The sequence below is a fragment of the Mustela lutreola genome, chromosome 15 (genome assembly GCF_030435805.1).
Source record: "Mustela lutreola isolate mMusLut2 chromosome 15, mMusLut2.pri, whole genome shotgun sequence".
Taxonomy (NCBI): Eukaryota; Metazoa; Chordata; class Mammalia; order Carnivora; family Mustelidae; genus Mustela; species Mustela lutreola.
This window is the reverse complement of record NC_081304.1, coordinates 6,559,723-6,581,392: the sequence shown is the minus strand read 5'-3', so window position 1 is coordinate 6,581,392 and position 21,670 is coordinate 6,559,723. Positions and strand designations below refer to the sequence as shown.

Below are 21,670 nucleotides of genomic sequence, written 5' to 3'. Positions count from 1 at the left end.
ACACAAACAGCCCTGGAGGTACCCCTCCCCTTTCCCCGCGCCCTCCCCCCAACCTTGCCACCCCCCGAACCCGGGACCAGCCGCCTCCCCTCCCCGCCCCTCCCGAGGGCGCTCCGGGCTGTGCAAACACGCCCCGTCGCCCGCCCCGCCACCGGCTGGCTCCGACCGCGCGCTGCTGGCGATCCCCCAGGCAACTCGGCGTCACGAGAACCAGCACCCCGGAGACCCGGCGTCCTGCCCTCCCTCCCCGTCCCCTGGGCCCCGGCCAGACCCAACAACCTCTCCCTTCCCAGTGCGCCGCGGCCCCTCCGGGCCTCCGGAGCTTGCTAACTAGGCCCCGCTGGGCGCCCCCGGACCGCGCTGCCCACCTCCCGCAGAGCCCGCCAGCCCCAAGGGAAGGCGGCCGGAAAAAATCTCCTCTTGTTTACTGGGCCGGGGACGTCCCAAACTGGATTCGCTTCCCCAGTTTTGCGGTTCCCTTTCTGCTGATTCCTGGGGCTGGAGGGGAAAGGGTGGTAACCGGGGGATCCACCCCGGGGCAGAGGGTGGGGGTGGGGCGGAGGGTACTCGAACTCGTGGAAAAGTCCGCGGGCGGCTAGAGACCTGGACTCGGAGTTAGGGCCGATGCGTCCCTGAGCGCAGGGACCGCGGGGGCCGGGTTAAACACTGTACCTCGGGGAACATGACCGTGAAGGCTAATTAGGACAAGTCGGAACAGGGAACCGGGACGCGGGGAGGGGAGGGCTTGCTCGGAGTTGGACCGTGTCTGGGGCGGTCGCAGGAAATCCAGGCGCAGGGGAGTCAGGCCCGGGGTGACGTTTGTTCACGGTTCCGAGTGGATCCCCGCCCCGCCCCGCCCACGGCGGTAGGGACGCTCGCGGTGCGCCCTCCGCACCCCCATGCACGTTTGGTGACCCAGGTGCCAGGGAAAGGCCGCGCGTATTAGAGGCGGACAGTCGGTGGGTGGTGTGTCCACGTGTGCAAGCTCGGGGAGGGGGCACAGAAGACGTGACAAAGACGGACTTTGTGTCCGAGTGTGCGCCTCGCTCTAGCCCAGAGCAGCGAACTGTGCCCGGCGAGTGTCCCTCACGGAAGGGCCAGGACGAAGGTGACGAAGGCTCGGTGAGACGCACCAAGGTGGCCGCCGCGCGTGTTCGTGTGTGCGCGCGCTGGGACATGCGGGGCGAGAGAGCCCGCCGGAGAGGTGTGCTGGGTTGCACCCCAAACCGCTTTCCTGAAAGTGAGCGCGCGTGAGTGCGCGTGAGTGCGCGCGCCCGCGTGCGGGGGCGTGGCAGTAAACAGCAACAACACTCTGGCCAGCTCCGCCAGTAACTCCGAGCTCCCTCCCCGGCCGGAAAGTACGCCTCGCCGGAGCCTGGAGGTGAGTCGGCGGGGGGGAGGGCCCGGCGGGCTTTGTTGCTGTGCAAACGGATTGCACATACCTGGAGCGCCGCGGCCGCGCGATAAGCGCCTGAATGGAGGTGATGTCACGGTGATGCAGGCGCCGGCCCACCCTCTCCCAGAGAAAGGAGCGGAGTGCGGGGAGAGGCCAGCGCCCGAAGGAGCGACTGAGTGCGGCCGGCCCGGCCCCGGTTCCCGGGAGAGGCAGGCCCTGCGCCCCGAGCCCCCGCCCGGGCCCCGCCACCCCAGGCCGGGGCTGCGTCTGGCTCCACTCCCTCCGCCGAGCCCCTCTCACCCCACTCGCGCTCGGCTTGGGGCTGGAGGTGGCCCCGATCGGCGGGCGGCGGGCGGCGCGTCCCAGGTAAGGGCTGCTGCCTCCCGCTCCGCCCTCCGCTCCGCTGCCCGGAAGAGCCCGGTCGGGCCGGCGGGCCGTGGGCGAGGGCAGAAGCCAGAGGGTGGAAGACCGGGGCGCGGGGGACGCTGCGCCAACTCCGCTCGGTCGCAGAAACTTTCCAGACCGGCGCAGGCTGGGGACCAGGGGTGGGGGAAGCCCGGCGCTGTCCCGAACTCCACAGTCGCTGCCCCCTCCACTCCCGCGGCCCTTTGCGTGAGTCCACGGTCAGCACTGACTGGTGGGGCAGCCTCCTCTCCGGTGCCCGGGGATGGGGAGGGCAGGTTTCTGTGGCCTAAGGGAATGCGGGAGACAGGATGGGTCCCTGCTCCCCAGGCGGGGGGAGCGCCGGTGCAGACCGCAGGAGTGAGTAGGGAAATTCTCAGAATCTTGTAGAAAGTTTGGAATCAGACCATTAAGGAGCCCCTATTTCTGGCAGCTTGGCTCCTAGATCCCTGCTCCCCTCTCCTCCCCTCTCCTACCTGCTAGGGCTTTTCAGGGAGGAGGGAGGGGGCTTGCAGCCGCAGGGGTTGGGGGTAGGGCCCCTCCATCCTCAAGCCCGCAGTTTTACACCCCAGAAAAGCTGATCATTTCAAAGCTGCACGATCTTGGTCCTACAGCACAGGAATCAGAATGTGTCAAAATAGGGTTCTGGGCTCTTGGAGGTCCCCACCTTTTCTTCCTATGTGTGTGTGTGGGGGGTGGGGGGTGCGGGGCGCATTCCGGAGTGGCATTCCACAGCAGACCCTTGGATTGAAGACTTCCACCTTTCAGAATTCTCAGGAAATTTTGGCCCAAAGGTCCACTTAATGTGGAGGTCTAGGCTGAGGTTCTCAGAAGCCTCTCCCTCCCCAGCCTGGATACCTCAGTACCTCCTAGCAGGGCATCTCTGATCCCTTTTATCAGTGGGTTTTGTCTCCAGAGCCCCCTGGACAGGAGTAAGGGGACAGAACTTCAGGGAGGGGAGGTGGGATGGGGGAGAAGGGAAGGAGATGGGAGGGGCTGTTGGCGGGGTCCATCCATCTGTCCTGATAGACTGCTGAGTGCTGGCAGATGAGGAAGGAGGATGCTCTGTGGTGTCCCTGGGTGAGCCTAGGTGCCTTTGAGAGGGGGCTGTTGGGGGTCACGGCACCCTTAAATGTAACCACAGGCTGCGTTTCTATGTCTTACTCTGTCCTTGAGCCTGGGAGATCCAGAACAGGGCGGTGCTGTGAAGCCCTTAGTACCTTCTTCGGGATGGTCTCCTGTGCCCTAGAGGTTCTCAGGTTCTGGTGTGAATGGCAGGGTTGAAGCGGGGGTTCTGGAAAGGTGAGTAGGTCTGAGTGCCTCTGATCAAGCCAGTCAGGGCCCCCTGGGCCTCTGAACCCACCCCCTGCTGAGGCCTCCCTGCTCCCCTTGGAGAGAGAAACTGGGAGGAAGGGAATTCAGGAACTGGATGGGGCTGACTCAGACCAGAGCTGGGGGCTGAGTGGCTGAGCTGCGGAGAGGCTGATTTCAGAGGTGATTAAAAATATTTGTATGACTGATTCCAAGGAGGTGAAGCAAAAGGGCCCCTTTGTCCAGGAAATAATCTGAGACTGGGCTGTGCTGCCGCCGTGGAGAGGGAGAAATTCGTGGGGCAGGAGGAGGTCCCCTCCTTGGTCCCACTGAGAACCTTGAAGCAGAAGATGTGACTCCAGACTGAAGAAGGCCGGGGAAAAGCGGGCACTGAGTCTGTTCTGCGAATGCTTTTTAAATGCGTACTCTGTTCAGGGTGCAGCTCTAGATGTTTGCAGGGAAGCTAAGATACACATGGCTTGTTCACTGCCCTCACACACCTTCCAGCCTGGTAGGAGAGGCCCTTGCGTAGAAGAGCCATCCAGGCCCAGAAGACAACCAGGAAGTGCAGGCTTTAGGGACCTGCAGGACGGAGAGCCTCTTAGCAGAGCTGGGTCCATCTCTTTGCAGTGCTTTTCCCTTTTGCCCCTGCCATCATGTAAAAAGTGGCATGGGTTGACTGTTTGAATCTGCTTTCGTGGAGGTCAAAGGACCTCTTCTGAGCTTCCTTCTCTAAATCTGTTGGCCTCCACGGATCACTGCCCTAGGCTTGAGTAGGTGTATTCTTGTCTCCATACTGTCCCTTGCGTGTTCGGGGGAATAGAGAAATGGATTGTGTGGGGTGGGAATAGTTTGTTTCATCTGGGGCTGGCAAGTTTCAGGGCTGCTAAGCAAGCAGGGTACCGGGTCAGGAGGAGGAGCCACAGGAAAAGTTTCCTCTTTCCTCTCCCCACATTGGTGGGGCAGAGAGCTGTGAGGTTGCTGGATGCTGGGTAAAGGCGTGTACTTCTAAGAGCAAGATGGACGGAGAAGAGTAAGTGACCAGAAGGGTTGCAGAGCTAAATGGGACCTAGTTTGTTGGTGGGTTTTTTTTCCCCCTTCATCATGACGTGGCTGTTAACCAGATTTGAACTTGTAGTATGGGCTTTGGTATCCGTTTCCCCTCCTTCAGCCAGTCCTTAGACTTTATTTGGGAAATGATCTCTCAGATCTGGCCGTTATGGCTTTACCTTTGGCCTCTATCTTTAAACGGGTGAATGTGTCCTCAACAAATCGATTGCCTGTGCATTTGGCCAGATTGAGATCTTAAAGCACAACCCTGGTTATTCCACGTTTGTGCAAAACACAGCTTTCGGTGGTTCCCCATTGCCTTTAGAATGATGCCCCCAACTCCCTCCCTGTAGCATTTCTAGTCTGTGTCTCCCCTTACAAACTTGGTTCATGCTTGATACAATACTGAATAAAACGCTGTTGAACGGTCTTCTCCATTCTGTCTTTTCTGACCCGTTAGCTGGAAAAGCTTCCACCTGGGTGTTCTTGGAGCACCTTTCCCTCCCCCAGAGGCAAATTCTTTTGTGTGGTACTTAACCATTTTCTCACACACCTACCTTATCTCTCGTACTGGATTTTAAAAACCATCAAGTCCTGGAGGAAAAACAAAACGGAAAAAAACACCAACAAACAAACCAACCATCCAGTCGGGGACTGTATTTGTTCATCTTCGTTTCCCAGAGCTCGGAGAACGACTGGCCTTTGTCCCCTGCAAATGCACAGTAGATATTTTCTGATTGGGAAGCGATGCCTGTTTCTAAACTTGCACCCAGAGCTGGGAGGGGATAAAATACTGGAAAATAGCAGATACCTGGGGGCTAAGTCGAGGTGGCCTTTCTCGGGGCGCACTGCCACATCTCCAACTCTACCATAAAGTTCTGGCTGCTTTGCTGTGAGCTCCAAACACCCAAGATGGGGTTGAATGCTTAGGAACCCCTAGCACGGAATCTGCAAATCACCTCTCTCCTTGGAGTGGATCGGTGTTCCTCCTTATCCATCAATCATCGACCCTTCTTTCTTTCCAGCACTTGTAAACACAGTTTATGCTTTATTGATCTACGATTACACAGAGTCCCCTACGAAAGCTGATTTAAATCTCAATGCAGGGGAAACGTGCTTTTGCTTTAGAACTGAGCTCTGACCATGCAGTTATTTGGAAACACAGTAAAGATGTTAGCTTATTAAGAGTTAATGATAGGTAGCATGGGGGTGGGGAGGAGCCAGCCTAACTGAAAAATGAAGGACCCGAGTGCATCTGGGTGACTCAGTTAAGCGCCTGCCTTCATCTCAGGTCATGATCCCAGGGTCCCAGGATCAAGCCCCACATCCAGCCCTCTGCCCCATGGTGGGGGGCTTGCTTCTCCCTCTCCCTCTGCCTGCTGCTCCCCCTACTTGTGCTCTCTCTGCCAAATAAATAGAAATCTTAAAGAAAAAGAAAAAAATGAACTAGCTGAGAAGGTCAAGATACCTACAGTGTTTTCAAGGGGTGCCTTGGGCCTGTGGGATATATTAAAGGTCTTTGAAAATTGATGATCTTTATTATGTAGATTCATTTAATTTTTGAGCTTTATTTTCTGTTATCTATAGCAGGTACTCTTCCACTTATCAGTGACAGAGAGACCGTTTCTGTTGACTGAGATGCAGGACTTTTGTTCACCTGTTAGAAATTAGGTAACTAGGAATGGTGAAAACTTAAGGGGGTAGACAGTATCACCAACCGCGGAGGAGGAAGGATGGAGGTGGGGGAAGAGTTGGATCATGCCATTCCCTTGAGAGCCACTAGTGGTCACTATCATCCTGGGAAGCTTGGTTGCCATCCTTTTTCTTTCTTTTTTTTTTTTTTTTAAGATTTTATCTATTTATTTGTCAGAGAGACAGAGAGAGTACAGGCAGGCAGAGTGGCAGGCAGAGGGAGAAGCGGGCTCCCCGCGGAACAAGGACCCTGATGTGGGACTTGATCCCAGGACGCTGGGATGACCATGACCATTGACCCAAGCCAAAGGCAGCCGCCTAACCGACTGAGCCACCCAGGTGTCCCGCTTGGTTGCTATCTTTCTGGGGAGTTCTGGGGACCGAAGAAGGGAGAGAGAAGAAGAGGGTTTTTTCACTGTTTACTTGAAGAAGGGGTGATATAATGTGCATATCTGCATTTTGCAGTATTTTTGAACTTGGCTGTTTAGAACATCAGGATTCTCTGTTCTCCAAGTAAATTTAAAATCTTTCACTAATTAGAGATTTAATTTCTCTTAACCTGCCACATTCTTTTTTTTTTTTTTTTAAGATTTTTATTTATTTATTTGACAGAGAGGGAACACAAGCAGGGGGAGTGGGAGAGGGAGAAGGAGGCTTCCCGTTGAGCGGGGGGACCCCGACGTGGGACTTGGTGCCAGGATCCTGGGATCGTGACCTGAGCAGAAGGCAGATGCTTAACAGCTGAGCCACCCAGGTGCCCAACCTGCCACATTCGTCACCTTCAATCCACAGAGGGCTAGCCCAGCTGGTGTTGAGGGCAGGGGTTCCGTTTTATTTGCGGCTCACTAGCCGCTCTAGAGCTGCTGTTGACGTTGGGACTAGTTGTCGGGACTGGTCCAATGAGTAGTACATAGAGTAACAGGGTACCTTCCTGGTGTGAATGAAAGATCTCTTTTTTTGCCTTCTAGCTACGATTCCTTCATGTCTTCCATGACAATAAGTTCCTCTGGGCTTTGCATTGCCCTTCCCCATTCTTGGATTTAAAATGTTAATGCCTCATAGGAGGATTTTTGCATGAAGTCATTAACTCCCTAGCCGAGAAATTATTTTATCCTTGACTCCGACAACCAAGCTAGACAAAGAAGTCTGGGTTCCGAAGAGGAGAGCTGACGTGGGAAGTGGGCAAATGAAGGGCAGACAAGGGAAGTGGTAGGGAGGAATCCGAGAGAACCGTCTCTCTCCATTTTTTCTGGCTGCAGGCCATGCCTTTCAGGGGGCTCGGAAGTCCGTGGTAGTGTGAATGAGCGCATGGTGGGTGGGGCATGGCCATGAGCATCACAGAGACGGAGTCTCAGGGCAGAGAGAAAGTGCAAAATGGGTGATAGGCTTGATTTTGACTTGCTTTCAGACCTTGTCACCCTCAGCTCAAACGCAGGAGCTCAGGGAGTTTTGGGGTCCTGGTTAGAATAGGAGAGGGGGAACCTGACAGTTCCGGGACAGGTTCTGCCTTTTCTATGACTAGGAACAGAGATGACAATTGGCCTTCCATCTCATTTGCCTCTCTGGTCAGTGGATACGCTTCCCAGGAGTGCTGTGTCAAGAAGGATTCTGAAGCCTGGGGGGACAGCCTTGTGATCTGCTCCCGCTGTGTGCCCTGGTTCAGGATCAGGGGAAGCAAGTGACTCGTGTGTCCGAGTCTGGCCTTGGAGGACTAACTTTGCCTTTTCCCTCGCTTGTCTCTAGGGACCCAACCGGCGCCTGGCCTGGGCGCCAGGATGGCCGTCCCCAAAACCTTGCTGACGTGCCTAGGGCTGCCTCTCTTCCTGTCTGTCGGCACCCAGGCCCAGAACCACGTGCCGCCTGGCTGCAGCCCAGACCTCAACCCCCTCTACTACAACCTGTGTGACCGTTCCGGGGCTTGGGGCATCATCTTGGAGGCGGTGGCCGGGGCGGGAGTCGTCACCACTTTTGTCCTCACCATCATCCTCGTGGCCAGCCTCCCCTTCGTGCAGGACACCAAGAAGCGGAGCCTCCTGGGGACCCAGGTGTTCTTCCTGCTGGGGACCCTGGGCCTCTTTTGCCTCGTCTTCGCCTGCGTGGTGAAGCCCGACTTCTCCACCTGTGCCTCGCGGCGGTTCCTCTTCGGAGTCCTGTTCGCCATCTGCTTCTCCTGCCTAGTGGCACATGTCTTCGCCCTCAACTTTCTGGCCCGGAAGAACCACGGGCCGCGGGGCTGGGTGATCTTCGCGGTGGCCCTGCTGCTGACGCTCGTGGAGGTGATCATCAACACCGAGTGGCTGATCATTACGCTGGTGCGGGGGGGCGGCGGCGAGGGCGGCCCTCAGGGCAACGGCAGTGCGGCCTGGGCCACGGCCTCCCCCTGCGCCATTGCCAACATGGACTTCGTCATGGCGCTCATCTATGTCATGCTGCTCCTGCTCTGTGCCTTCACCGGGGCCTGGCCGGCCCTGTGCGGCCGCTTTCGGCGCTGGCGGAAGCACGGCGTCTTCGTGCTGCTCACCACGGCCACGTCCATGGCCATATGGGTGGTGTGGATCGTCATGTACACCTACGGCAACCGGCAGCGCAACAGCCCCACCTGGGATGACCCCACGCTGGCCATCGCCCTCGCCGCCAACGCCTGGGCCTTTGTCCTCTTCTATGTCATCCCGGAGGTCTCCCAGGTGACCAAGGCCAGCCCGGAGCAGAGCTACCAGGGGGACATGTACCCTACCCGCGGCGTGGGCTACGAGACCATCCTGAAAGAGCAGAAGGGCCAGAGCATGTTTGTGGAGAACAAGGCGTTCTCCATGGACGAGCCAGCCTCAGGTAGGCAGAGGGAGACCGTCCCTGGGTCCCCCATCGATCGTTCCACATCCTGGACGGCGGGATGGTCGGGGCTGGTCTCCTCAGCAGGATGGAAGGTTCTCGAATTATCGCTAGTTTTCTGCCTTAAAGCCCCTGAAAACCATTTTTTAAGGTTTTTTTTTTTCCATCTCCTGTGGTTCATGAATATATTATCACTGGAAAATTTCAAACACTGCAGATGACCCCCTCCCCAGGCTCTCTCCCCGGTTTTATCCTGTTCTTTCCTGTCCTGTCCTTGGCCACCTCTGACTGATACTTTACCAACACGGGCCTCTGTTTCCTCATCTGTAAAATGGGGATGATAGTGGTTCCTGTTAAATCAGGCTCTTGCAAAGACTGAGTTAATGCTTGTGCCTGGCACTTGGAAATTATTCTAGATGTATTAGCTATTAGCGGTCTGTATTCCTCTTTCACCATGATCACAATCACCCTTCCTGGACTTGTTTTTCCATTGTGTACATATTCATAGCCTTAGCTTCCTTTAAAGGTCTTCTCTGTGAAGATTTTGTTCTTTTTTTTTTTTTTTTTAAGATTTATTTGTGTATTTTAGAGAGAGTGCGCCAGAGCACATGCGCAAGCTACGGGATGGACAGAGGGAGATGGGGGGGAGAAAGAGAGAAGCAGACGCCCTGCTAAGCGCAGAGCCCCACACAGGCCTCGATCTCACGACCCTGAGATCATGACCTGAGCCAAAATCAAGAGTTCATTGGACGCTTAACCAACTGAGCCAGCCAGGTGCCCCAATTTTTTTCTTTTTAACAGAAGCACTGGGCCACATCCTGGTCTCAGCAGCACCCACTCTCCCCTGGCTTGTCCCCAAGCTCCTGTCCTGGCTCGTTGTGAATGGGATGGGGCTTTCCTGTTGGAGCCCAGCACTAAGGGCACCAGCCAGATGTACAGCCTCAGAGGGGTCAGGCCGAGGGCGTCCTGGAATTGGAAGAGGCAGGAATGGGTGAAGCTTCTGCAGCCTGTGCCAAGCCCCTGTCTTGGGAGCAGCTTGAGAAGCAGGCGGGCAGGGGTGGGGAGAAGGGGGAGGGGGGATCATTCTCTGGGACACTTGGCTGCCAGTTGAGCTCCTGGCTTCCAAAGGGAAGAGTATTTCTCTGACATTTTGTTAACTGTAAGGACCACTAGCATTTATTGAGCACCTACTATGTGCCATGTGCTGTACCTTTCCTGATGTGTCCTGTGGCGTGCTATCCTTAGCCAGCTGCCCACAGTACTCTTTGTCCGACATGACTGGGAACTGGAGGACAGAAAGACGAGGACAGCCCCCTGACCCCAACCCCAGACTGGTCTGATCGGAATGTTTTGGGGGCTTAAGACTTCAATTGCTTGGCTGTCCATCGCCAGCTCTGGAGTCTCTGCCTGGGGGCTGAGTCAGAGACAGGGAAAGTTCCAGAAGCAGAACTCCTTGCCTCTTCTTTACAAACTGAGATCCCCATTATTTCTGTTTTGGGGGGAAGGAGTGACCTTTGTCCTGTCCGGCACTTGATCTGTGATCTGCCCACTGGGGTAGCCCTGGGTCTGCATACAGGGCGGAACCAATTGAGTGGGGGCGGGGCTTGGGCACCCATATCTGCTCTCATCCTGGGTCTGGCCAGGAGGCCTTCATAGTACTCAGCCTTTGTCCTCTCAAGGCAAACATTTCTGGGGCTGTGAGGGTTTTTTTTTCCTCCTTTTTTTTTTTTTTTCTAAATGGAAAAATCAATCAAGTGGGCCTGGCACTTAGGAAGCTGGCCCTGTACAGTTGTGGTCCCTTGGAGCTGTGGGCCAGCAGCCTGCAGGAGACAGACATCCTTCCTCCTGTCCTGCTCTCGGGCCCCAGGGGTTGGTCATCAGCTTTTCTAGGACACCCTGGGAACCCCAGCAGGGTAGAACAGATCAGGACACCAACATACCCGAAGGCATGGCGAGGTATTCTTGGAGCTGAAAATAGTTCTGGAAACTTGCCAGGGTGCCACAGGACAGGATGCGTGTACATTCGCTCCTCCTGGTGGGGCTCTGGGTTGCGGGGTCCTGGCGGATCAGCAGCCAGCTGTGCACTGGGATGACATGAGGAGTCCCAGTCCGTGGGGTGTCCGCTCCGTGTACCCTAGCCTCTGGCAGCTAGCCTGCGTTGGTGGAGGCCAAAGCTGGAGCCTGGCCACCTTGGAAGGCAGCCGAAGACCCATGTGCCCCTCTTGGCCTCTGGCCCCGGAGGGCGGATGGGGATATGAAGGTTGCTGACAGGAGCATTTTTCTTTGCTGAAAGCCGGGGGTGGGGGGGGGTTCCTCCCAGTGCAGGAAAGCCCAAGCGGAAGGCAGGCAGTGGCAGCTCTTCTTGACCCCTGACAAAGGCATGCTGGTCTCTGGAGGGGACCCCCCACCTGCAGCTACTCTTCCCACCAGGTGGGCCACCCCTGGCCAGGCTTCCCCCTTGGGTCAGATGTTATCCCAGGGAAGGTGAGCCACTCTTCCCTCTCCATGCCCCCTGGGGAGCCCTGCCTGAGAGTCCATTCTCCAAACCGTTCCTGTGTCTCTTTGCAGCTAAGAGACCGGTGTCACCATACAGTGGGTACAACGGGCAGCTGCTGACCAGCGTGTACCAGCCCACAGAGATGGCCCTGATGCACAAAGGCCCGGTGAGTGTGGCCCCAGCGGTGCCCAGCCTGAGCCGGCCAGTAGCGAGGGTGCAGAGGCCATGTGGCCAGTTGCCGGCTGGGGCGGGAGGTGATGGGGACAAGGCAGGCTTCTCCTTCTGGTGCGTCGGCTTCAGGGAGCGGAGCCCCTTGGCTCCTAATGCCCTTTTCCTGGAGTTGATGTAGACACTGCCTTCAGTGGCACTGCAGGGGGACCTGCCCTATGTCCCTGGGCATCACACAAGGACCTTGGCCCGGCCCCAGGCTGCAGAGAAAGCAGAAGAGTCCTCCTTGAGCTGGTGGGAGTTGCCTGCGTTACCCTAAGGAGCTTAGGGAGGGACAAAGGAAGGTCTCAGCCAGGTAGGGAGGGGGCGTTCCTTAGTGCCCCCAAAGGCACAGAGGACCAGAAAACAGGTCTGGGTAAGTACTTCTCAGCCACAGCTGTCCCAAGAGGGCCTTGGCTCCCCTCCCCCCACAAGCAGGCGGCGGCAGCCCTCGACCTCATACCTCCCCTGGGTTCTGGAAACCAGATGCTCCATTAGCCAGTGGGGGGTGGGAACAGGAAGACAGCGGCTTAGAGTCTCACTCACTCCATATATGTTCCTCCCCCTGGGCTGGCAGTCACTGTGGGGAGAGGTCAGTGACCTGCCTTGGCAAGACGCTGGGAACAGGAAGCCAGGGAGATCAGCCGGTGGTGTTCTCACCCCCCTCCGTGCCGTGAGCCCCAGGGCAGTGCAGCGTGCAAAGAATATCTGAAACTCCAGCTCCAGCCCCTTCCCTTTCTCGGAGCTGAGGCAAGGAGTCTCTGAAGGATGGAAGCAGGGTCTGCTGGTCCTAGCCACTCGGGCTGTGAACCACTCCCCCCGACCCCCAGCTCCCCAGGATCCTTCCTCCAGCAGCTGTCCCAGCTTGGCCATCCCTTAGTCGCCCTGGCACACTGAGTCCTGCTTCCCCGGTGGTTGGGGATCGGAGCGAACAGGGATGTTTTATCTGACATGGTGATTCTCACAACGTGGTCCCCAGCGCCCCCACCCCAGCATTACCATCACCTGGGAACTTGCTGACAAGGCAGATTGCGCAGAGTGAGGGGTGCGATGCTGATGGTTCGCATCTCTTCCTGGCGTCATGGTGACAGCCTGGAGTCTGCCCGGATGGGAGTTACCACCCAGAGAGATGAGCGAAGACTACAGATGGGGGCTCCCCTCCCCCACTTAAACACTGACCTGGCCCCCACTGGGTGGAGCCTGATTGGGTGTGACAGCGGGGGGGGGGGGGCAACCAGGTGCCCAGGTGATTCTGAGGCTCACCCACCTAGATGTTCTGGGAGCTTCCAGGGGCCCGTCAGCCGGGGATTGTAAACCAGTGGGAGGGCCTCCCGGGTCTGATTCCACCAAAGGCAGCTTGGGGCTCTGGAGTAGCAGGGGTTAGGGATAAGGCAGGTGGGCTAGGAGTTTACCTTCCTTCCAGGGCAGGCGTTGGGACGGGTGCCTCTGGACCCCCCCTCCCCCTGACAGCCGTCTCTCGCCCACCCAGGAGCCAGACCCCTGCAGCTCTAGCCGGCTTCCAGGCAGAGAATTTGGGCCTTAAGTCTCCACATTGGACTAGCCTGGTCAGGTTTCAAAATCAGAAACAGGGGCATGCCCATGACCTGCCGGCTGTCCTCGGCCAGGCAGACCGGCCCCCCTGATGCCACTGGGTGTCACCTCCTGCCACTTGAGGACTCAGGGAAGAGTTCGGGGAGAAGGGAGCCTGGGAGCAGTGGCCACTCAGTGCGGTTCACTCTGCACTGGGCCCCAGGACTTGCCCCAGGAACTGGGAGCAAGAGGCAGGAGGCTTGAGAAGAGGTTGGATCCTTCTGAAAACAGCGACGCCCCGGGGGCCATCAGCGGTGACCGGAGGCCTCTTGGCCTCGTGGCCAGGCACTCTGCGGGGTGAGGGCAGGGCTTGCAGGTCAGAGGCCAGTCCCTCTGTTTGCAGCGGTGGAGTCCCCCATCCCATGCCGCCGCTGGGGCCCTGCTGGGGGGCAGTGGCGGGGTGAGGGGTGGCGCAGGGAGGGAGGTGAGCTGGCCCGCACAGCCCTGCAGGAAGCAGAGTGTTTGCGCATCCGCCCTGGCGGAAGCGGGCTGTGAGACCGCCTGTCCTTCCTTTCAGTCCGAAGGAGCTTACGACGTCATCCTCCCACGAGCCACCGCCAACAGCCAGGTGACGGGCAGTGCCAACTCCACCCTGAGGGCCGAGGACATGTACGCCGCCCAGAGCCACCAGGCAGCCACCCCGCTGAGAGACGGCAAGAACTCCCAGGTCTTTAGAAACCCCTATGTGTGGGACTGAGTCGGCGGCCAGGGGGAGGCAGGCAGATCTGGGGAGGGCCCCTGGGACGGGGTCCTGGGAGAGGAGCCCAGAGCTCTCCTGCGGCCCCTGCCCCCTCAGTGGCTCAGAGCTGGGAAGGCCATCCCTGTCCGCCAGTGTCTGGGTGGGTGTCCCCGGCCCCCCCTCTCCCCAACTCCTCAGTGTCTGTGGGGCTGAGGACCCAGCCCTGGCTTCGTGCTCCAGCCAGACAGTGTTCTTGGGGTGGTGGCCGGTCAGTGCCAACATTTTCTGGAGTCTTCGGAGAGATTCCTGCAACCTCGAGAGATTTCTCAGGCGCGTCTGTCCTGGGTCTTGCTCCTCTGTGAGGAGCAAGGGTGCCTAATAAACACGTTTTTGCTTTACGAGCCCTTCCTCTGGGAATGTCGTTGTTGACCCCGGGCTCTCTGTCCCTGAGGAGCCACCGCCTCCCTCTGAATCCAGCTCACGTGAAGGCCGCTGCTGCTGTTTCCTTCCGGGCAGTTCAGGAGCTGACACCTGCCCGCAGGGAAGGAGTTTTCAGCTGAGCCTGTGTGTTGTGTCGTGTGGCATCGCGTGCATCAGAATGGACTCCGGGCCCAGCGCCTGTCCAGGATCTAGTCCAGCATCTGGGCTTAGCTGAGATCAGGCAGCTTTCCTCGGGGACCCCCCCCCTCCCCCAGCCCTGCACGGGGCCAGAGGGGGAGGGCGGACCCACCACCACCACCAGGCAGCTCTGCGGGGGGTGTATTAAGGGAAGGCGCACCAGCTTCAGACCCTCTTAGGCGGGGATGGCCATTCATGTGCTCCAGGGGATGCAGTGGAGAGCAGCAGGCCTGTGCCTTTAGATTGTGCTGTGCTGAGCACGGTGGGAGCGGATGGCTCAGAAAGCCCCGGCGCCTGTTTACAAAGTGGGTTTCCAAAGGTGGAAAGGGTCGGCCGGTTCCGGTTGGTTTCATTCCTGGGCAGTTATTAACATGTCCTCTGGCCGAGTCCTTTATGATAAACAAGGCCTTTCCACATCAGCTCATTTTAAACCACCTGGCTGCCAAGAAGGGTGGACAGGACAGCCCTCTGTCCTCTCTACAGAGTCAGAATCCCAGAATTGTACCATTTTACGGTTGGACGTGGCCTTATAGGCAAGGCAGGGGTGTCCCCTCTCCTGGCCCCGTCACAGGTAACCAAACAGACCCACTGAGGCCACACAGCCTCTAGAGGTGGCCAACACTGGCCAGGTTTTCTGGAGCTCTGTCTTCCAAGGCCCACCCTGGGACCAAGCCAGTGGCCTGGGCTTGGATCAGCAGCCGCGCTCTGACCCTTGGACACCGGCTCCAGGCTTTGCGAAAGGGGCTGCCAGGCCCGCCCCTCCCGAGCTTGGGAATGTTTCTCCCCAACGAGTCAGAAGCTATTTTCTGACACCGGTTGTAGGGAAAAAAAAAAAAAAAAATGTCTCTGTTGGAAGGGAGAGAAAGGTTGCCGGAAGAAAAACAAATTTCTCCCAGAGTTTCCCTTCTATGTCAGATCGCACCGGCCCCGCTGGGACTCAGACACTGTTTTTAGTAGAAGCCCAAGCTTGGGCCCCCCCAGGCGGTAGGGTCCCCTTTGACTCTTGTTCTTTCTGGTTACTTTAGGCTCAGTCCCCGCAAAATAAAACGAGATGGTAGAAGCCCTCTTCCCTGAACCACACGTCGTCCTGATGTCCTCGTACCTCTGTCCGGGTTGGGCAGGGCCCAGCACCTTTCCCTTGTCACTGGAACTGGGAGGGACCGGAGGCCACCAACAGGAAGCAGAGGACTGAGTGGGGGCCTGTGAAGCCCCGAGGTGTGTGGCTGGGGCCCCAGGGCCAGTCCCTTTGCTGCCCAGCCCGCCTCTCCTGACCCCCCCCCCCCCACGTGACTGAGGCCACAAGGATCTACAGAACTGCCCAGCCTGGCTCCGTCCCCTCTCGACGCCCTTCCCCCAGTCACAGCCCGTGTGTCCCCACGCTGTGGTTCTCCAGATGGCCATCCTCAGATGCCCTGTCTTCACACCACGGGCCTTCCTGGCTGTCTTGGTGTCCAGCGTCAGCTTGCCCCGCCTGCGCCTGGGTGTTTGGAGCCAAGCCCTGGCGGAAGTGGGCTTTCTCTCATCAGGGCTTCCTGCCACCACCTGGACCGAGGAAGGCCCCGGAGCAGGGCCGGAGCTCAGCCCGAGGCCTGGGCAGGGACCGCTCCTCTTCGTGGCCTGTGGGTGGTGGATCCGAGCCCCTTTGGTGCTGCTTCTCTTACGCGCCCTCCTGCGCCATGGCCCCGTGCCTTCCCCACCTGCAGTGAGCTGGGGCCCACCGAGACATGGGGTTGGGGGGCGGTGCTGGCCTGCATCCTCAGGGGCCAGCTGGGAGTCTGGATCATACGGGCCGGGGTCTCAGCTGCTCACAGAACTGGGACTCGTACCATGTCTTGCTGGGCAGATGGCACAGATTTCTGCCTCCCCTTGGGCACCCCAAACGTGCTGGCACTCTTCCTCTCCCACAACATGCTCCAGAGGGTCCTGACGGCCACCCAGGGAAGTGGGGGGCATCTTTCAGGACCTGGTGATGGTGGCAGCAGGACAGAGATGTGCGAAGCTCCAGACTCACGGGAACGAGGTCTCTGTAGCATCGTCTCCTGAGTTTGTCCTGCGCTCGGGTACCAGGCAGAGCTGGGTGGTCCAAGGGGGCCGCCTCAGGCATGAGCATGTCTGTGCTCAGTGCAGGGACTTTGCGGGGTGCCCAGGGTGGGGGGAAGAGAACAAGAGCAGGGCCCAGCCTCGCTCTGGTCAGCCCGCAGCTCTCCAGTGCCACCCTCGGGCCCCCAGCAGCCTGTGCCTTTGTTACTGGAATATTTTTCCAGAGTAAAAATTGGGCTAACAGGCCCTGCAGAGAGAGTAGGGCTGAACAGCTGCCTGTGACAGCTCCCCCCGCCCCCCAACCCACGCCCCCTCCGTCACTACCATTGACCGATCGTGCTCTGGGTTGCTCAGCTCCTGGAACAGAGTATTACTTCCCTCTATTGGAGAGGAAGAGGGAGTTCTTGGGCACTTCAGACTTTTCTTGATCTAGGGTAGTGGCCCCAAGATCTCTTCCAGTGAATAAAGGCACTGTCTTGCTTTTTGAAGTGACAGTCTCACGGGAGTCTGGGCCCCACCAGACGGCCTCGAAGAGCAGCCTGCAGTGAATGTGGGTTTGTTCATTGTCCGAGTACACCGGGGATCTGGGTCCCGAGTACACCAGGGATCTGGGTGTTGGCTTGGGGAGGATGGGCTCCTGAAAGCTGCAGGCCACCCTGGCTCCGGGGACACCCAGTGGCCCTGCTCCCTCCAGACCTTGGCCAAGTGGAGAAGACAGGTGTGTTTTTAGGAGAGAGGTGCCTTTCCCCAGGTGGTCCAGCCGTATCACAGATGAGCCTGGGATGGAAGAAAACGAAAAGAGGTTGGAACAGCACCTTAGTAAATTTCACAGTCAAGCCGTTCAGCTCAAAGTAGAGTAATTTGGACGGTAACTGCTCAGAATTAAAGGATGTTATCCTCTTGTTTCTGAGGAATTCCTATCACAGAATCCCCATGTGTTCACGGAGAATGTTTCTGGGATTTGATACATATTTTTAACCTAGTCTCTCCCTTCTAAACCAACAAAGACAGATTCCAACTTTTTCTGGGTTGGGGATTTATTCTAAGGGAGGAAACCAAGCCTCCAAAAATAGGCAAGATTTGTGCCTGTACCTCTCCCCCTGCACCCCTCCCCCAAGGTCTGGGAATGGAGGATGGGTTAAGAGAGGGGGACAGCCCCTATTATAGTTCTGCCGCTGCCTGGTGTGCTGAGTGCCATACTGGGCCCGTGGGAAGGCAGATGGGGCCAGGGGGACGATCACTACCTCCCCTGAGGACCTGCCAAGGGCCACACCCAGTATTCCCCTTTACACTGGTGTTCACACCTCCCGTAAGAGCTAGAAATGAGAGCAGCAAGACACCAGTGAAGTGACTTGCCTGGGGCCATGCCCTCCAACCCTTTCTCCAGCACCACAGGGTTTGCAGAGATCAGGCTCAGGTGCAAGTGACCCGATTTTGTTTCCTGTCTGCTGTGTGCCCTCTAGGCCCTCCCGGAAGCTGCAGCCCCCGCTTCACACAGCCCCATGAATTATTTAGATCTCTTCCAGCTGGGTGATGGTCTGACCTCATCCTCCTCCTGAGGAGGAGGCTCTGACCTTCCTCTCCTTTTAGAAGGGATATTGACAGATGAAGGCTGGAGGGTGGTGGGTCCCTCTGTGGGCTGTGGGTGACTGAAAGGTACAGGGAACGAAGTGAGGACCAGAAACCAGCTGCCCGTTTAGCAGGAGGTTCTGCAGGCAGAGCATGACCTAGGAATCCAACAACAGGTTCGGGTCCAACTCGTGCTTACTAGCTTTGTGACCTTGGGCCGCTCAGTTTCCTCCCCTGTAAAATACGATCACTAACACCCTGAGTTCATATTTAGTGTCTAGTTCCTCAAGGTCACTCCATGAAAGTCACAGTTTCATGAAGCTAGCTGTCCAGTGTTTTCTGCCCAGACACTGCTTTCAGGGCCAGATTTCACCGGGTTCTGCCCTCTGGAGAGGATTCCTTTCCTTTTCTCTGCTGTCCCTCATGCATGAGGTCCCCAGAGTGGTGGGATAACAGATTGCCAGGATTGGGAGGGGGTGCTAAGGAGAGGGACAGACACTGACTGGCAGGGGTTGACCATCAAGATGCTAAGAGGGTCACCTGGGGCACAGGACGTCAAGAAACCAGGCTGAAGAGGGGATCTTGAACTGCCTTCAGTGGACAGGAAATACTGAGTTCCTGCTCTGGGGACAGAGAGAAGCAGTATCTGGTCCCTGCCCTCTGGGGGTTAGGAGCCTAATTCTTCCTTCCTGCAGGTCAGACCCAAGGGTTGACGTGGACAGGGTGATACTGGGTTCCCTCCTGGATCCACACGGTTAGCATCCCACTTCCACCAACACCCCCGCTCCCCCTGCCCCTGGTTTCTCAGGTGGGACCTAGTTCTCACTAACTCCTCTGACAAGCTTTCCTCATCTGTAAGTTGCACCCTGAGGCTCAGCTGTGCACAAGCCCTGGAACTGGGACCCCGAAGCACAGGCTGTGCTGAGAATGAGCCCTCACGGCCTGGATTCAAGGTCTGGCGCAGAGCTGGGTGGGTGCAGAGGCGCTGGGGGTCCAGATCCTAGCAGCTCAACCCTCGCACCCCGGGCCTCTCCAAGCCAAGGCCCCGGGGCGCCCCGGGAGCACGAAGAGGTCGGCTTCAGCATCCGACGGCGCAGGTAGGGCCGGGGGCCAGCGAAGGTTTTGCGGAGTCCCTAACCCAGCGCTCCAGCCGTCGCCCAGCCCTCTCCGGGCGGAGCGCGCGCATCCCCGACTCCCTCCCGCCGCCTCCGCACCCAACCCACCTTCCCCCAGGCACCTGGGGGGCTGGGACGTGGGGGTGGGGACCGACTCCAGGATCCGGCGTCACTCCGAGGGGCCCCGCCCCTAGCTGCCGGCCAACCCGAGGCCGCCTCCTGCGCCCCGCCTCCTGCGCCCCGCCCTGCCATCCCTGCAACCTGATCCCCGCCACCCCGAGGAGCCGGCCCCGACCGGCTGGCTCCGCTTCCGGCCCGCAGGGTATTGGTGGTATTGCAGCTGCCTGCCCAGCCTGAGGCCAAGTAGAGACCCTCTGCTTCCGCTCTACCTACCCACACCCCGGGTGCTGGGGCGGATCACCGTCCCCTAGGACCTTTTTCCTGTTCCTCCCGGGCTGTGAGCCCCAGACCCAGGCCAATACCGATAGCGTTCATTCCCATGTCTCTGGGCCCAACACCCAGCAGGGGGCCCAGGCAAGTGCCTTTGTGCCCAAGGGGCTCACTATGCTTGCGTGGGTGGGTGCAATGGGGCGGGCGTGCGGGGAGCCCAGGCGCTACCTTGAGTCTGCCTCTAGGACAGGGCCCCTCAGTCTCAAACCACTGACATTGGGCCTGGATCATTCTTTGTGCTGGGGTCATCCCGTGCGCTGTCAGAGCTGAGCAGCCTTCCTGGCCTCCCATTTACTAGATACTCAGTAGCAACGCCCTCGGCTTAGTGGAGACAACGAATAATGGCCCCAGACATTGATGATGTTGTGATGCTGTTCCCCTTCACAGCCGGTTTACAGCTGCCTAGGGCCAGCCTGGGGACTGTGACCTTTAGCCTGACAACATTTGGGCAGCATGTGACTGGCCAGCTCCTCTCACTGTGCAAACAGCTTCTGGTCTCCTGCCCTGTTGTGGGTGCTGAGCAGAGCCCTGGGACGGAGAAACTTGGGAGTTTTTCTGTCCCCGGCAGTCAGTGTCATTGTGTTAGAGGTTAAAGGGACACTTAGTAGTCAGGGCCAGGGTCCCCAACAAGAAAGCAAAAAAGTGGGGACAGCTAAGACCAAACCGCACCAGCATCCTGTTTCACAGCTTAGGACCTGAGAGCATCCTGTCCCAGAGTCTGCAGGAGTCACTTTTGCAAAACATCCTGAAACAAAACAATGAACCATAAAATGTGGGTCAGTATCACAAGCTGATAGTCTTCAGATGTCAGCCCCAAAGACCAGCCACACGTGAACAACAACCAGTTAGGGAGACAGGTGCATGATAGAAGCCCTGATTGGCACACCTTAGCGGCCAAGCCACCCAGGATGCTCAAGATAGTTCCTCACAAGAGTTTATAAATTTGAACACCAAACCGGCAACTTTTAGGGTCCCCTCCCTCTCCAGGAGCTTTGTACGATCACTCAGTAAACTCTGCCTCACTGCCCATCACTCTACCTCTTCATCCTTCTAAGAGGCGTGACCAAAAACCATGACAGTAAGGGAACAAAAATCCTATAACAGTTGGACACCGGAAAGAGACATGTGTGTCCATCGGGCAGGCTCCGGGGTTAGGGGATCAGAGGTGGGGAAGGAGGTGCAGTGAGCTGAGGCCACCAACAGAGCCCACGGGCTGTCAGGTGGGAGGGTTAGGGGAGCATCCTGGCCAACTGGGGACACCTTGGGGCCAACCAGACCTAGCAGGGCTCTGTCCCTGCTCTCTCTTTCCTTAGGGGAGGTAAAAGCCAGGTACACACCCACACACGGAGCTAAGGGGTAGGGGAGCAGGGTTTTGGAGAAGGACAAAAAAAAGTGAACCAGTCCCAGCTGGAGAAGATTCCATCTCATCCTTAACCAGGGCTGTTTGGGGTGAGGATCATAGGCAGGTGGAAAGTGGAGTGTGTGTGTGGGGGGGGGGGGGGTAGATGCCGTTGGCATCACTGCCATCCCCCACCCTCACCGCACAGGCCAAGTAGGATTTTCCAAAGGATCCAATTCCCTGCTTAAAGGGGAAGGTTTTAACAGTGCCCCCTCCCCCCTGGACATTCATATTTACCTGCATTCGCACAGAGTCCAAAGAAACCCCAACAGGTCGAAGAGGAGGGGGTGGGTCCCTGGGGCCAGGCCGATGGGGGTCATGAAGACATTTCAACTGTTTTCTTTTTCCCTCCTTCCTTCCTCTTCCTCTTTCCTTTTCCATGAAAATCAAGTACCTATTTTTAAAAAAATTGATCTGAAAAAAGAAAAGGAATCCCAAGGTGAGCGCACCCTGTAGTAGCCTCTGCCCCCGCCCCCAGCCCACCAGCGTTATAACTGCCAGCCCTTCAGGAAGGCCAGACCCCAGCAGGGCCAGGCCACACCTCCGCTCCCTCCGAGAAAGACAGGCAGCTTTCACCCTGCCAAGTTTCTTCCAGTGCATTCTGCCCTTGGGAGGACTTCGGAGGAGGCTGAAGATGGAGGGTCTGGGGGAGACAGAGTGTGTTTGTTGCATGTAGGGGCGTGGGACCCCCAACGCCCACTGCCCACCCCAACCTAACTAAAAACTGCAGTTTTGAGAAGACTGACTTAGATGTGTACCTAAGGAAGATGCCGGCGCGCTGACGCCACTCTCGAGGTTTCTGTGGGAGCGGCTCGGCGTTAGAAAG

General features: G+C 57.8%; 1 protein-coding gene across 4 annotated transcripts; it reads left to right on the top strand.

The window, feature by feature from the left end:
* The first annotated feature begins 573 nt into the window (after nt 1-573).
* On the top strand, nt 574-17,231 carry GPRC5C (G protein-coupled receptor class C group 5 member C). 4 transcript variants are annotated; one of them, XM_059147742.1, is made up of 5 exons: nt 574-1,381; nt 7,595-8,680; nt 11,249-11,343; nt 13,492-13,641; nt 15,297-17,231. In XM_059147742.1, the coding sequence occupies exons 2-5, from the start codon at nt 7,627-7,629 to the stop codon at nt 15,327-15,329; spliced, it is 1,332 nt and encodes a 443-aa protein (XP_059003725.1). In that variant the 5' UTR covers nt 574-1,381; nt 7,595-7,626; the 3' UTR covers nt 15,330-17,231. The 4 variants fall into 4 exon arrangements, with proteins under 4 accessions (XP_059003725.1, XP_059003728.1, XP_059003727.1 ...); XM_059147744.1 differs by lacking the exon at nt 574-1,381 and adding an exon at nt 1,461-1,762; XM_059147746.1 differs by lacking the exon at nt 574-1,381 and adding an exon at nt 1,821-2,008.
* Nucleotides 17,232-21,670: the final 4,439 nt, after the last annotated feature.